Genomic DNA, 16,749 nt, shown 5'->3' with positions numbered 1-16,749 from the left:
TAAATATCACAAATGATTCTACACATTTTTTGACTCTATTGGAGATAGCAATTAGGCAATGTGTCAGTAAAATGAAGGTGACCTTCATTAACAGCTTCAGCAGAGTAATAAGAGATGAAAGCCAGATTTGAGAGGAACAAGAAATTAACAGAAATAAGGAAATGAAGATGACTGTATATGTTCTTAGGAAGCTCAAAAAGAATGGAGAAAAAAATGGGAGATACACACAGGATCAAGATTCAAAAGGGAGTTGATTCTGTTTATAAACTGAAGCTGAAGACAAATGTAAAAAAAGAAAGAGGAGTTCCCATCGTGGCTCAGCGGTTAACAAACCTGACTAGCATCAAATGAGGACCTGAGTTCGATTCCTAGCCTTGCTCAGAGGGTTAAGGATCCGGCGTTGCTGTGGCTGTGGTGTAGGCTGGTAGCTGCAGCTCTGATTCGAACCCTAGCCTGGGAACCTCTATCCATATGCCGCAGGTACAGTCCTAAAAAGCCAAAGACAAAAAACAAAAAACAGAGAGAAGCTAACAAAATTAGGTCCCAGAGACGAGAGGGGAGGGGATGCAACCAAAAGCCCATACGCGGAGGCTGACCTTGAATAAGAAACATATAACCCAAACTCTGACACTGGAAGGAAAGCATTATTAAGCATGAGTAGGAGAATGGGAAAATTTCTGTGTGTGGCAGGCAGGGGGTGAGAGGGTGAGGAGATAATGAGGTTATTAACACTTAAAAATGGTCTCAGTTTTAAGAACTGGGAGACAAAAACCCCTGATTAAAAGTAGGGGGGGGGTTAGATAAAATGTCGAAGATCTGAGAGTTCTCCTGCGGCTCAGTAGATTAGGGATATGGCATTGCCACTGCCGTAGCTCAAGTCACTGCTGTGGAATAGGTTCAATTCCTGGCCCAGGAACTTGCACATGCCCCAGGCAAAGCCCTCCCCCCCCCCCCCCCCCGCAAAAAAAATATTTAAGATCTAGATGGAATTTAAGGAGACTGAAAGGGACAAATGACCAGACAGGTGAAAGAATTAATCAGTATTCAAATCTTACACAAGTTTCAAAAACAATTTCAGGAATTTCCCATTTGGCGCAGTGGATTAAGGATCCCGCGGTGCTTCAAGCTGTATGTGGCACAGGTTGGGTCACAGCTGCAGTGAGAGTTCAATCCCTTCCCTGGGAGCTTTACATGGCGCAGGTGTGGCCAAAAAAATAATAATAATAATTTCAAACATCACCCCTTCCATGAAGCTCTTTCTAAATCTCTTAGCCAAAAGTAAACTTCCCCTCTTCGGAATTTTTTGCTTTTATTGCTTATAATGGTTTATTCCCATTGTAAAAATGTATGCATGTCTCTTTTTCCCAGTAACTAAACAGTTCTAAAAAGACAAAAGACAAAAAACACTTCTAGTTTTTATCTGTGTGTCTCAGGGTCAAAAACAGTACTTTACAGCATACAATTTATAATCTTATTACTTTATTATTTTTTTTTTCGGCCACACCCATGGGGATGCGAAGTTCCTAGGCCAGAGATTGAACCTGCACCACAGCTGCAACCCGAGCCACAGCAGTGACAACACTGAATCCTTAACCCACTGTACCACCAGGGTACATCAGAATCTTATTATCTTTTTTAAAAACAGTGTAACTTAAATACTAAAAGAAGAAAAGAGATAGTATCCACCTAAAAAGGTGAGAGGACTTCGGAAGCTGAAGCAATTACAGAAAGCCTCACAGAGAACCTGGAACTGAACTAGGCCTGGAGGGCTGAAAAGGCAAGACCTCAACAGGGAAGTGTAAACAGTAAAGTGCCTCGAGGGTTAGTTTTAACATTTTCTATTTTATTTAAGGCACTGGCTGTTTACTGATAACATAAGCTCTTCCAATTAAGAGGTTTTGCAAATGTGCAAAAAAAGACAACTACAGTGTGTGGGTAGGGAAAAAAGTGGTGATTTTAATGTGGATAACTTCATCCAAACCATGTATAAAATATATTCTAGTGAACCAAATAGGAATTAGGGGCAAGCTACAAATATGCTAGATGACAAAAGAATTCAGACAGATTCATACCTAGTTGAACAGCCACTGAAAAGTACAGATCTTTAGTGACAAGGCTCAAGTTCCATCAAAGCACAGATAAGATCGTAAAAAAAGAAGACTTCCTAAATTCTAAGGATAAAACTGAAAGAGACAGCTTTAACAGTGTATGAAGTCTATTTCAAATACTTACTATTTAAAAAACATGGCTTCTAATCCTGCTGTGTAGCACTGGGAACTATATCTAGACACTTATGATGGAGCACGATAATGTGAGAAAAAAGAATCTATACATGTATGTGTAACTGGGTCACCACTCTGGGGAGTAGAAATTGACAGAATACTTTATACCAGCTATAATGAAAAAAAAATAAAAATCATTATATTTAAAAAAACCCAAAAAACAAAAAACATGGCTTTTGCCATCCTAGATGTACTAAAGGGAATATCCATCTTCCCTTCTGCCCTGGTAGATTTTTCTTTGCAATCAAGTTAAGAACCCTCACTCCCAGATTTAAAGGGAGAGCAGAAGATAAGAACCTGGGATACACCTGTCCCCTTAAGACCTTTGTTCCCTAATGAAGAAACAAAAGCTAATCTCCTAGTACCTCATTTCTATCAGAGCTGTACCTCCAACAGCCTAAATCCTACCTGCTACCACACCTCCTTCTTGCCCACAGGCCTCCAAAGGAATAATTACACCACAGGATTAAGCTGAATAGCAAGCAGCGAGGCACAATTTTGAGAACCCTTTCAATTCTAAAGAAACTATACAGCTGACACATTAAGATCATAATTAGAGATAGAGATAACCCCTCAGAGCACTAGTCTATAAGTACTCTATCCTGACTACATGTCAGTGATTAGACAGTGGAGAAGTGATAGTTCTCAAATCCAGAAGATGGCTATAAGTCTGTAACAGATTCACTAAATTTGCTGAGAGCTCAGATAGTAAATATTTTAGGCTTCACGGGCCATATATCTATTGCAACTACTCAACTCTGCCACTGTACACAAAAACCACCAAAGATAGTATGTGAACAAACAGGCATGGCTGTGTTCTAAAAAAAAACTTCAGTAACAAAACTACAGATAAGCAGTGTTTAGCAACACAGATCTAGATAGTCATAATTATTTGGTTTGGGTCAATTCTCTCTCTCTCTTTTTTGTTTTTTTTTGGTCTTTTTAGGGCTGCACCTACAGCACACGGAAATTCCTGGGCTAGGGGTCGAATCAGAGCTGTAGCCACTGGCCTACATCACAGCCACAGCAACACAGGATCCGAGCTGCATCTGCAACCCACACCATAGCTAACGGCAACACCAAATCCTTAACCCACTGATCAAGGCCAGGGATCAAACCTGAATCATCATGAACACTAGCTGGGTTCTTAACCCCCGGAGCCACAAAGGGAACTCCTGGTTTGGGTCAATTCTAATAACACACTGGATGCAACATTTTATCTTCATGTTTAAAACAAAAATATATACCTACATATGATCATAATAATGGAAAGCCTGGAAAGAAACTGTAAAATAAAATGTAAATAGTAGTTGGAATGGCAGAACAGTGGGTAATTGGTCATAGGGTATGACCATAAAAAAGTTTTAAAAATTGTAGAAGTTACAAAATGCAAAATAAAATGGAGTAAGTGAATTAAGAAACAAGTAATTTAAGCTTAAAGTAATGGCTATAAAGAAAATAAATAAGGTACCACCCATGTTAGTGAGAATATGAAGGGACTCGAGAGAAAAAGAAAAAAAATCTCCAAAGAGGTGACATATATGCTGAGATCTGAAAGACAGTGAAGTCAGTCAAGAAAAGAGCTGATGAAAGAGCATTTACCCAGGGCTCACAAGCAAGCAAAGGCATTGATGGGAATGAAAGAAACTGACTAGTGTTCTGGGAAAAGGAGATAACTAAAACCTAAGTAATGAGGATACACTTTTAGTAGGACAAAAAAGAAGAGAATTCTCATTGCAAAGAGATGAGATGTCTCTAAACAAGGCAGGACCAGCCAGGGACAGCGGAAAGGACAAGGAACGTTCAGGACGGTTTGGGGTTCAGGATGGTTTGGGAACTCTGGGCCCTCACGATGGTATCTAAATTTACCAAGGGTCCCCATTCCAATTTTCATCATCTCCCTCTTTCCCAATCACTGTACTTCCACACAAGAGACCTTTTGATTTCGAGCTCCCTGGCCCTGTGATCCTTGAATCAAGAATTTCTAAGATTGTCATTTTCTTTCTTTGTATTCTCTAGCACGTCAGAAATAACCAGTCCACCCACACTTCTTACACTCCCCCTTTTCCTCAGAAAGGTCTTGTGCAATAGCTGCTTAGTCTACCAAAGTGCTGCCTCCAACTAGCCCTTTCTTTTACATAATCTCAAATTAAACAAGTTATCTGCTGACCTGAAGCTTTGTTAATCTGAAAAACTTCCTGGGGTAAGCCACTGGCATTTGAGGGTCGATTTGTAACTACAACAGAGGGCAGCAGATACTACTAAAAAAGAGGTCTATAAAAAAATGTTTCCCTATTGTGGTAACTTAAAAACACTAAGTCAAATTTACTGCCCATGTAAAATATTTAAAGGATAACTCTGCTATACATGGAGTATCTCTACAGATGATTTATATACAAACATCTAGAGATGTGAAAACAAAAGAAGTTCTCGATAAGAATATTTGACTTACAGTGTGAGCACATTTCCAAAGGATAACTCGCCTCATTTCCCTGGAGAAGAAAAAAAAAATTAGTCACAAAATTGGCAGAAGTGTCTTTAAAAGATTCAATTTAAATATCATCAGTCACAAAACACTGGGAAATAAGCCATAAATGAGTATGTCTAGGTCTGAAAATATTTTTTGATAAGAAAAAATTATACAATATGCTAAAAGCTTTTGAATCAAAAAGGCCGGAGTTGGGGCTCTGTCATTTAAGATTTATTCAAATGATTAAAATTTAAATATTTTTAATACCCTAAACATACTGTATATCAAATTTTAACGCACTAGAGACTATCAATGCTCTAATTTATCTTGCTGGGCGAACTCATTTTTGGATATAAAGCTTCTCTTGCCATTTCTACTTAATTGAATAGTTTCCTGAGAATGCAAAGTTGTTAAGAAAACAAAAATGTTACCATTTATACCTGCATTGAAACAGAATATTCTATATGCTATGTAACTAAAATAAGAACATAGATGCAATGTAAGATAGCCACTTTGACTCCAGATTTTTCTTTTCTTGAGAAGTCTTATTGATAAACTCCAAGTTAATACAATTTGCCTGGACTGCTAAACTCCCTCCCCAAAAAAAATTATTTTAGGGAAAAAATGCTGTAGGAAAGCTACAGACCTGACCCAATGCCTATGTTTAACAACTCTTGATGACTGGATCCAGGGAGGTGGTCAAGTAAGCTGGTTTCCATACCATTTGATTAGTAATGGAACCAGGAGTAGTTCTAAACTTAAAGCTGTAAAAATTCCAAGTATAAAAGACTCACAGGACATAAAAATCATGAAGATCTTGTTAAAAGTCTAAAGAATTTAAAGTAATATAAATTCAATTTTTAAAGTTCAGCAATAAAATTGAGTATACCATGCATCCTATATTCCATCTAATTTTGACCCTGTCTAGCAGTAAATGCACAACAGAATATACAATTAAATATCCGAATATACTTACATATCCTAAGAAGTTATTAAATACAGCCTGAAATATGAAATACCATTTTAGTATGGCTGGCTAGCTTTTAAACTCCAAAAAGTACTTCTTATTCTGAGTAAACTTAAAGTCTAAGAAATGGTTATTACAAATTAGCATCTTCAATTATTATCTTGCTGGCAATAATTAGTCTTTTCCTTGAACATTACACCAGATAATCTTCTAGAATTAGTTAGCCTAATTTTACGTCACTTTAAATATCAAATATGTTTTAAAGATAGAAGTATCAAACATTAATAAAATGACATTATTAAAGAACAGAGATTAAGTTGCACTTAGATTACACCTCATTTTATTGACCTTAAGATTACTAACATGATTCCTACCTATTACTGTTTCACAGATTTTTCCTGTCCAAATTTCTAAAATACCCTTCAAAAAAACATCATTCCGGGAGTTCCCGTCATGGCGCAGTGGTTAACGAATCCGACTAAGAACCATGAGGTTGCGGGTTTGGTCCCTGCCCTTGCTCAGTGGGTTAACGATCCGGCGTTGCCGTGAGCTGTGGTGTAGGTTGCAGATGCGGCTCGGATCCTGCGTTGCTGTGGCTCTGGCGTAGGCTGGCGGCCACAGCTCCGATTAGACCCCTAGCCTGGGAACCTCCATATGCCGCGGGAGCGGCCCAAGAAATAGCAAAAAGACCAAAAAAAAAAAAAAAGAAGAATTAAAAAAAACATCATTCCACTCTACCTTACAACTAAGTATGCTTCTTATGAGGCTCTCAAAAAAGTTTAATGACACCTTAGACTGCCATTGTGAGGTTTTGTTTTGTTTTTAAATAATATTGTAATTGTTTTTCGTAAGTGAGGGCAAAAGGGTTATGGGGTGGTTTCAGGGAGTACTTTGAAACCAGGTTCTTGTTTCTCCAGCCCAGTGATCTTTAGTGTCCCCAATTCTTTATAATGATACAATCCATCCTCTACCTGTATCACTCCCTGCTAGCCAGCATCCATGAGACGCAAGGACCAACCTGGCTAGGGCTTCTCAGTGCTTCTCCAACAATGATGCCTTCTCTCTCTCCTAAACTTACTTCAACCTCAACCTGTCTAATCTTATGCCCAGAAAATATATCTTTTAAATATTAAGGTAAAATTTTTTTCCAGATAACCAAAAACTAAAAAAAAAAAAAAAGGCTCTAATACACATGGCACAATAAGAAATGTCAGAAGAAAATTATTTAGGGAGAAGAAAAATGATACTAGATGGAAATCTGGATCTAGAGAAAGGAATGAAGATGACCAGAAATGGTAAATAAATATAAAAGACATATTTCTCATTTTTAAGTGTCTCTGGAATACAAATAACACAAATATAACAATATGCTGTGGGATATATAATGTATAGAAAAAAGTGTATGACAAAAACAGCACAAATGTTACAGAAAAATTTGATTTATGTTGTCAAGATCTTAAACTATGAGGGAAAGACCATTATTGGAAAAGTAGAGCATTATGTTGAGGATGCAAATTGTAAACCCTAGAGCAATACCTTCTAATTAAGAAAATAAATAAAATGGAATCATAAAAATACCCAATCCAAAGAAAGGTAGATAAATAGGAAGGAACAAAAGTCAAATCAGAAAAAAATAGGAAGTAACTCATAGCAACATGGTACATTTAAATCCAAACATTTTTAAAAATATGTTATGTTCATTGTAAGTGGTCTAATAACTAATTAAAAGATAGAACGATATGCTATCTACATACAAGAAGCCTATTTTATAGATAGGTTGAAACTTAAAAGACGGAAAAAGATACATCACACAAATAATAATAATCAAAAGAAAGATTCAGTGGCTAGCAAAACTGGACAATGCAGAATTCAGAACAAAGAATACTGCCAGGAATAAAGAGGACTATTTCATAATTTCGTTTACTTTAAAAAATTTAAATTATAGTTGATTTACAACGTTGTGCCAATTTCTGCTGCAGAGCAAGGTGACTCAGTTATACATATATATATGCCCATTCTAAAAATACAAGTTTGCATCTACTAACCTCAACACTGCATAATTTTAAAAAGGTCAATTCATTACAAAGATACAATAATCCTAAATATATTGTGATACATTATAAGAAACATATTTGGTCCTCATCCATTTCTAGCACAAGAGCTCTTTACATCTTAAGTGAGGAGGACTACAAAGATTTCTTTTGTTGTATTAATGAAGTGTCTATGGGAAAGGACCTAAAGGTAGGGGCTGGCTGCCAGGAGAATCAATCATGAGATGAGAAGCTGAAACTTCCAGTTCAACCTCTGGGGAAGAAGAGCCGTTGCAAGTTGAACCATTCACTAATGGCCAATGATTTAATCTGAGCTGAAGACTGAGTTCAGTCACCACTTGAGTGACTCAATCAATCACACTTATGTAATGGTGAAGTCTCCAGGAAAAAAAAAAAAAAAAAAAAAGCATGGGTTGGAGAGTTTCTGGTTGATGAGTAGGGAGAGTGAAGCACCTGGAGAGAGTATGGTAGCTCCACACCCCTTCCCTGTACTTTACCCTGTGAGTGTCTTCCATCTGGCTGTTTCTGAGTTGCTCCTCTTACAATAAGCCAGTGAGCCAGTAAGTGAATTGCTTCTCTGAGTTTTGAGAGTCCACCTAGCAAATTAACCAAACTCAAAGAGTGGGTCGTTGGAACCTCCAGTCTATGACTGCAGCTGGTCAGACCCTCAGGTAACAATCTGGATTTGCAATGGCATCTAAAGGAGGGGGGAAGAGAGGACAGTCTTTTAGGATTTAACCTGTGGAATCTGATGCTATCTCTAGATACACAGTGTTAGAATGGAACTGAATTGTACGACACCCAGCTGGTATCTGAGAATTCTGTGGATGTGCTGGGGAAAAACACATTGTAACTGGGTCTCAGAACCCTTTTATATATACGGTTGTCCCTTAGGATTCACAAAGGATTGGTTCCATGACCCTAGCAGATACCCAAATCCATGGATTCATTTGGATCATGTAGCACTGCAGCATTTATTGAAAAAAAAAAAAATCCCTATTATTAGTGGGCCCTCATAGTTCAAATCCATGTTGTTCAAGGGCCAACCGAATTTGCTTAATAACAGATTTCAAAATTAAATGTGTCAAACACAGAGAACTGAAAGGAAAATAGACAATTATATTTGGAGATTTTAACATTTCTCTCACAGTAACTGACAGAAAATAGTAGACCAAAGGAAAAAATAATTAGTTATGGAAGATCAGAACAACACACTATCAATCAAGACTTCCTAAACAACAATATTCTTTTCCAGTGCACATGAACATTCACAAAGACAGATGTTATTCTGAGCATCAAAAAAAAAAAAAAGGCTCAGTAAACAAAGGTATGAAATCATACAGAATATAGTCTCTTACTACAAGAGAATTAAACAAGAAGTATTTGGAAACATCCAAATATTTGGAAATGAACATGATTCTAAAATAACCCATGAGTCACAGAGGAAATGCCAAGAGAAATCTGAAGATATTTTGAACAGAGTGAAAACTGAACCTATCAGAATTTAAAGGATGCAGGTTAAGCCATCTTTTGAGGAAAATGGTGTGTTACAAGAGAAGTCCAAAACACAATGATCTGTTCCCACCTTTAAAAGCTTTAGAAAAAGAATAAACTAAACCCAAAGCAAGGGGAGAGAGAAAAAAGGAAGAAATTAATGAACTAGAAAGTGGACAGAAGGAAAAATCAGTAAAACCAAAAACCTATTTTTTGAAAAAGGTCAAGAAATAATCCCCCAGGCAAATTGCTACAGATTCTACTGACATTAAAGAAAAGTAAATGTATATTTTAAAATGTATGAAAATAAATTTTATAACTTAGATGAAATGGACAAGTTTCTTAAAACACAGAATTGACCAAAACTGACTCAAAAAAAAAAAAAAAAGAGAGATAAGCTGAACAGCTTTACAGCTATTAATATAAACTGTATTAAGAGCTTTTTTAAGGAGTTCCGTCGTGGCGTAGTGGTTAACGAATCCGACTAGGAACCATGAGGTTGCAGGTTCGGTCCCTGCCCTTGCTCAGTGGGTTAAGGATCTGGCGTTGCCGTGAGCTGTGGTGTAGGTTGCAGACACGGCTCGGATCCCACGTTGTTGTGGCTCCGGTGTAGGCCGGCGGCTACAGCTCAGATTGGACCCCTAGCCTGGGAACCTCCACATGCCACGAGAGTGGCCCAAGAAATGGCAAAAAGACAATAAAAAAGAGTTTTTTTAGGAGTTCCCATCATGGCGCAGCAGAAACAAATCCAACTAGGAACCATGAGGTTTTGGGTTCCATCCCTGGCCTTGCTCAGAGGGTTAAGGATCTGATGTTGCCATGAGCTGTGGTGTAAGCCAGCAGCTGTAGGTCCGATTCGACCCCTAACTTGGGAACCTCCATGTGCCGTGGGTTCAGCCCTAAAAAGCAAAAAAAAGAAAAATAAAGACCTGACCTGATGGCTTTGCCAGTCAATTCTACCATATATTCAAAGTCCTAAAAGATACCAACCCTACACAAATTCACTCAGAAAGAAGGTGAGGTAATAGTTAACTCATTTTATGAAGTCAGCCTTACCCTGACAGCAAAATCAGACAATGACATTACAAAAAAGAAAACTATACTCCAATATTTCTTCATGGCTGGATGCAAAAATCCTTAACAATATTTGAGTCAATTAAATCCAGAAAAAAAATTTAAGGAATAAAAATCATGACCAACTAAGCAATACAGTTTAATATTCAAAATCAATGTGTTTCACTACACTAATAATAATACAAAAAATTTTTAATTTCAACATACAGAATAAAAGCATCTGACAAATTTCAACACCCATTTATGATAAAACAAGAGCAATTCAGTAAACTAAGTATCTTCCTTAGTCTATAAAGACTATCTACAAAATGCCTACAGCTACCATCATACTTAATATCATGAAAGAATGAATGCCTTCTCCCCAAGAACCAGGAACATAAAATTATCTACACCAATGCAATTAAGGTAAAACAAAAGAAATAAAGGGCATACAGATTGAAAAGATGGAGTTACACAGCCTTTACTAGCAGATGCCATGATTGTGCATGTACACAAATCCTAAACAAACTACAAAAAAGCTATAAGAACTAGTAAATGAATGAAACAAGGTCATTACACAAAATTAAATGTATTTCTATATTCTGGAAGTAATGAAAAATGAAATTAAGACCACTTTCATATAGAAAATCATCAAAAATACAAAATACTTAGTAAAATACAAAATATTTAGTAAATTATGTGCAAAACCTGTACAATGAAAACCATAAAACACAACTGAGAGAAATTCAAAATGATCTAACAGAAAGCTGTATCATGTTCATAGATCAGGAGCTCATTAAGATGGCAATTCTCCCCATACTGACAGAAAACAATTCCAATCAAAACCCCAGTAAAATATTTTACATAAATCAATAAACTGATTCTAAAATGTATAGAAATGCAAAGGATATAAGTAGCCAAACAATTCGAAAAAGAACAGTGTTGAAGGATTTAAACTATCTGACCTGATGATAAAACCAGATAGCAATATATGCAAGAGAAAAAGAGAAGAAAACAGACTAAAGATCTGAAAAGACATTTTACAATAAAATATATCTACATGACAAATAGGCACTTGAAAAGATGTTTCATACTATTAGACATTAGAAAAATGCAAATTTAAACTACACTACAACACCACTGTATGTGCAACTAGTATTTATATGGCTAAAACTTCTTTAGCAAGTGTTGCTAAAAATGTAGAACAAGGGCAATGTGCTGGGAAGAATCCTAGGATGGCCTTCTGAAATTCCCAGCCCCTGGTATATAAACATCTTCTCCCAGTTATTCAAACATTAATCTAGGTACTGCTGCAAAGGGATTTTGTACATGTAACTAAGATTCCAAAATAGTTAACCTCAGGATAAGATTATTCAGGTGGGTCTTTTTTGTTTTGTTTTGTTTTGTTTTCTGTTTGCTGCATCTTCTGCATGTGAAGTTCCTGGGCCAGGGTGGAACGGCGCTACAGCAGTTACCCAAGTCATTGCAATGACAATGCTGGATCTTTAACCTGCTGCACCACAAGGGAACTCAGGTGGGTCTGTTCTAATCATAAGAGCCTTTTAAAAGGAAAGAGGGGAAGTCAGAGATTCAAAGCCTGAGAAGAATTCAACATAAGATAGAGTGAGCCTGCAAGAGCTGAGAGTGGCCTCTAGCTGATAGTGAACAAGGAAATAAAGATCTCAATCCTACAACAGCCAAGTACTGAATTCTGCCAGTAACCTAAATGAGCCTGGAAACAGAATCTTCTCCAAAACCTCCAGATGAGAATTCAGTGTGGCTGACACCTGGATTTTAGCTTTGGGACTCTGGAGATCCCATGCTAAATTTTCAACCTACAGAACTATGAAATAATTAATAGGTGCTGTTTTAAGCTACTAAATTTATGGTAATGTGTTAAACAGCAACAGAAAACACCCAGACAAGAGTTCCTGTCATGGCTCAGTGGTAACGAACCCGAATAGTATCCATGAGGACACAGGTTCGATCCCTGGGTTGCAGACACAGTTTAGATCTGATGTTGCTGTGGGAAATGTTGACAGATTAAGTGCTGGTGAAAATGAAAACTCTTACACATTGCTGGTAGCAACTTAAATGAAAACATGTCCACACAAGACTTGTACACATATGCCCCTAGAGGTATTACTGTTGATAGCCTAAATAAGGACACAATCTAAATGTTCATCAACTGTCAAGAAATAAACTATGGTGCATCCAAACAACGGCCTGCTACTCAGTAACGAATAGGAAAGGACTTCTGATAGACACAACATACATGAATCTCAAAAGCTATGTTAAGGAAAAGAAGCCAGATACAAAAGGTTACATGCTACCATTTATAAACCCTAGAAAAGGCAAACTATAGTTACTGAGAATCAGGGGTTGCCAGGAGTGGAGGTGAATGCAAAGGGGTACCAAGTGACATTTCAGGGTGTCAGGAATGCGCTACATCTTGATTGCAGTGGTGTTTAAAAAACTATATACATTTGTGAAGACATATTAACTGTACACGTAAAACTGGTTAACTTTATTAAATGACAAGCTATACCTCAATAAAGCCGATTTTTTCCCCCTTTATTTAGTCCTAAAAAGGGCCGAAGCTACTGCATACGGAAGTTCCCAGCCTAGGGGTCAAATCAGAGCTCCAGCTGCCAGCCTATGCCACGGCTACAGCAATGCCAGATCCTTAAACCACTGAATGAGGCCACATTCTCACAGACACTATACTGGGTTCTCAACCTGCTGATCCACAATAGAAACTCCCAATAAAGCTGATTTTTAAAACTAAACAAAGGTGTCTCAGGTATAATGGAAGTGCTTCATAACACATAAATATGTCTCTGAGATACAAATCTCAATCACTTTAAAAATAATCGAGTTTCCCATCATGCTATTATTTACAATTCAAAAACTACATGGATTTTTACTTTTATAAGATAGGTATTTCAAGGTTGCAAATGATACATTTTTCAGATTAATCGTGTAGTACATGAGAAAGCAGAAACTATTTATAGTAATCTTGACCTTTTTAATTTCTTCATTCTTTATTTAGCTCCTTTCTCAGATTTTAGTCCATGAAGGCAACAACTGTCTTATTATCTTTTGATATTCCTTACCATATTAAACATGATCCTAAATTTATTCAAGGAAGTTTTTATTGATGCATGTAAAAATCTAGATAGCCTTAAGGAACTTGGTTTAAATGGAATTTTAAGCATCAACATGTTGAATAGTAGGTCTGTCACTTTAAGGGATATAACTGACACATGAAGGATGAAAAACAAAGTATCAGCAAAGAAAGAGAAGATACAAATAAGAATCAAATGGTAATCTCTTTTTTTTTTTTTAGGGCCACACCCAGGACATATAGAGGTTCCCAGGCTGGGGGTCAAATCAGAGCTACAGCTGCCAGCCTACACCACAGCCATGGCAACTCAGGATCCGAGCCCCATCAGCAACCTACACCACGGCTGGCTCACGGCAATGCCAGATCCTTCCTTAACCCACTGAGTGAGGCCAGGGCTTGAACCTGCGTCCTCCTGGATACTAGTAGGATTTGTCTGCACTGAGCCACGACAAGAACTCCAAAATGGTAATTTTAGAACTGAAAAATAATACTTTATATAGTAGTGCACTGAGCAAACTCACCAGAATAGAGCAAAGGAAAAATCAGTAAATGAGCAGATAAAGCAAAAGAACTCACCCAGTCTCAAAAATAGGAAGAAAACAAACTAAAAAAAATTAATCTACAGAGCCCATGGAACTATGGGACTATAACAAAGATTTAATTTGTTTTATACTTCAGCAGATAAAGATTGTCTGTTTTAGAAGTTATTAAGATGGTCTGATTTTATCCTAAAAAAAAAAATTGTGTGTAGTTGGCAAGCTTTATCTTTCAGCAAAAAAAGACGTTTGGACTAATTCTTTTTCAAGTCCATATTATTCAGTATTTTTAAATAAGTGTATTATGATTATCAATTTTTGCATACATTAAAATCAGCAGGAAAAAAACAAAACCAGTAGGAATAGGAAAATATTTTCTAAAGAAATTTTCTGGCAAAGAAATAAAATATTTTTGGATCTCTTTTATCTCATTTTGTTTAGAGTTACATTGATCTTAAAGTGTCAAGATATGAGAGGATAAAAATAAATTTTATAGATGCATACTGTAACATTTAGAATATTTTCAAAGGGCATACTGCCAGAATATTTAGACATTTATCTTTATCTAGTAGACTTTAAGGGGTGACAGCACTGTCTTATTTGGTTGCAGGCTCTCCCTGTGAACTATAAATATTATTTCAGTATCAGAAGTTCTACTTTCTTATTTAAAGTGAGTATAAATGCTTAAAACATACCCAGTATGAAAAGTGAGCACTGAGCAAAGTAAAAATCTAAAGTTCTTTAATTACTGAACTTTTAAGAATATGAGTCTCCCAATATGCCATTAAGTATAAGATAGGTTTTTACAAATGTTCCTTGTCCACTGAGTTATTTGTTTCTAAGTATCTTTTTCTTAGTTTTTGTTTTTTTCCCTCCAAGTTATACATGGGTCCTGATCTTATCACATGCTTTTTCTCCATCAACCAGTATGATAATATGATTTTCTTCTTCAGCATATTAATAGTGAATTATATTTGTTGATTTTCAATTAGTAAGCAGCCCTGCAACCCTGCAATGAACCATATGTGGTTATGGTATTAAAAATATTTTTTTTTACATATTGCTTAATTCTTTTTGTTTCTATCTTGTTAAGGATCTCTGCCATCTACACTGAGATGGTTATATCAGTTTCTTTTTGGTACTTTTTCTTGTATCAAGGCAATAGGGCTGTTTAAACTATTTCGTATTGAGGTGAGGCAGTTTGTATTTTTCAGGAAACTGGTCTATTATATCAAAGTTGTCAAATTTATGTGTGTAGAGTTGTTCTCAGTCTTCCCTTTATTATCTTTTTCAAGGGTCTATGGTGATACCTTCTATTTCATTCCAGATCCTGATGAAGTATCAGTTTCCTCTTTTATTTCTCAGTCTTGGTAGAAGTTTGTCAATTTATTGATCTTTTTGAAGAACTATTCCTTCATTGTTTTTCTGTTTTAATTTCACTGATTTCTGCTTTTATCTATTTCCTTCCTTTGGGTAGATTTTTTTTTCCTGTCTTTTTTTTTGGGGGGGGGGGTTCTTTCTTCTTCACACAGGAATCCAAGGACACAAGTGTTAAATCTTTTTTATAGTCCTACAGTTCCTTGAGGCTCCATGGATTTTTTTTTTTGTCTTTTAATCTATCTTCTTTCTGTTGTTCAGACTGAGCAATCTCTTTTGCTCTATCTGCCAGTTTACTGATTCTTTCCTGTCTGCTCTATTCTGCTATTGAGTGCATTCACTGCACTACTGTGTCAATTATTTCGGTTTTAAAATTACCTTTTGGTTCTTCTTTATATCTATTATTTCTTTGCAGAGGATTTCTATTTTTCATGTTTCATGTGTCAGTTATTTTCCTTGAAGTGGCAAGTCATTATTCATTTTTGAGAAAATGTCTGCCAAGTATTGAAGTATGAATGACCAGATATTGTCAGTTGTCTCCAAGTAATTTCAGTGTTCTATGAAAAAGACAGCTAGTTCAGCTTACAAATCACATACTTGTTTTTCTTTAAAATAACCATCATAAGTATGCAGAAGTGATGATGTATACATATATATTTCATCATACAGAATATTTAAGATACATGTACACAACAGTTAGATTTAATAAAATTAATACTTTTTACTAGTAAGGATATTAAGTGAAACTGGTGGGGGGTTTTTTGTTTTTGTTTTTGGCCATACCCATGGCATGTACAAGTCCCCAAGCCAGGCCTCAAACCCAAGCCACAGCAGTGACAATGCCAAATCCTTAAATTGCTAGGCCACCAGGAAACTCAAAACTGGTGTTTTTTAGAACTACAAATGCATGGCAGTGAGTATAATGACTACTAGTACAGTAGTCATTATACTTTTTCTGTTGTTGCTTTTTGTTGTTTGTTTTGGCCACGCCTGCAGCATACAGACGTCCCAGGGCAGGGATCAAACCCATGCCACAGCAGCAACCCAAGCCACAGCAGTCAGAACACCATATCCTTAACCTGCTGAGCCACCAGGGAACTCCAGTGTCACTGTTTTGATTCATGCAAAGGTGTTGCTGGTTTTACCAGTCAGTGTTTTTGCACCATTGGTGTAAAAGTAAACATAGCAAATAAAACGTATTTTTGTGTTCTAATGAAAACAATCTGACCTTGTAGAAAGGGTCTGGGGACTTCCCAGATATCTATGGACCACTGTGAAAAGCGGTGATCCAACACAAAGACCTTATTTAAATTTTGCCAACTGAGAGTATCACCATTTGAAGAGAAATTCACCAGTGAAAAACAAACAATCCAATACCGTAACAGAACTAGC

The 16,749-nt window shown here is 36.6% G+C and overlaps 1 protein-coding gene across 1 annotated transcript in view; it reads right to left on the bottom strand.

Moving 5' to 3' along the window:
• Positions 1-16,749, bottom strand: part of PPP3R1 (protein phosphatase 3 regulatory subunit B, alpha) — a 63,423-nt gene that overhangs the window by 22,985 nt on the left and 23,689 nt on the right. Inside the window, exon 2 of the mRNA XM_047781908.1 lies at positions 4,735-4,774. Within this exon, the coding sequence (XP_047637864.1) occupies positions 4,735-4,774 (40 nt within the window). The remainder of the gene's footprint in view (positions 1-4,734; positions 4,775-16,749) is intronic.

Source organism: Phacochoerus africanus, chromosome 5 (assembly GCF_016906955.1).
Source record: "Phacochoerus africanus isolate WHEZ1 chromosome 5, ROS_Pafr_v1, whole genome shotgun sequence".
NCBI classification, from domain to species: Eukaryota; Metazoa; Chordata; class Mammalia; order Artiodactyla; family Suidae; genus Phacochoerus; species Phacochoerus africanus.
Note: the sequence above shows the minus strand (reverse complement) of the source record. Positions and strands in the feature narration are given on the sequence as shown.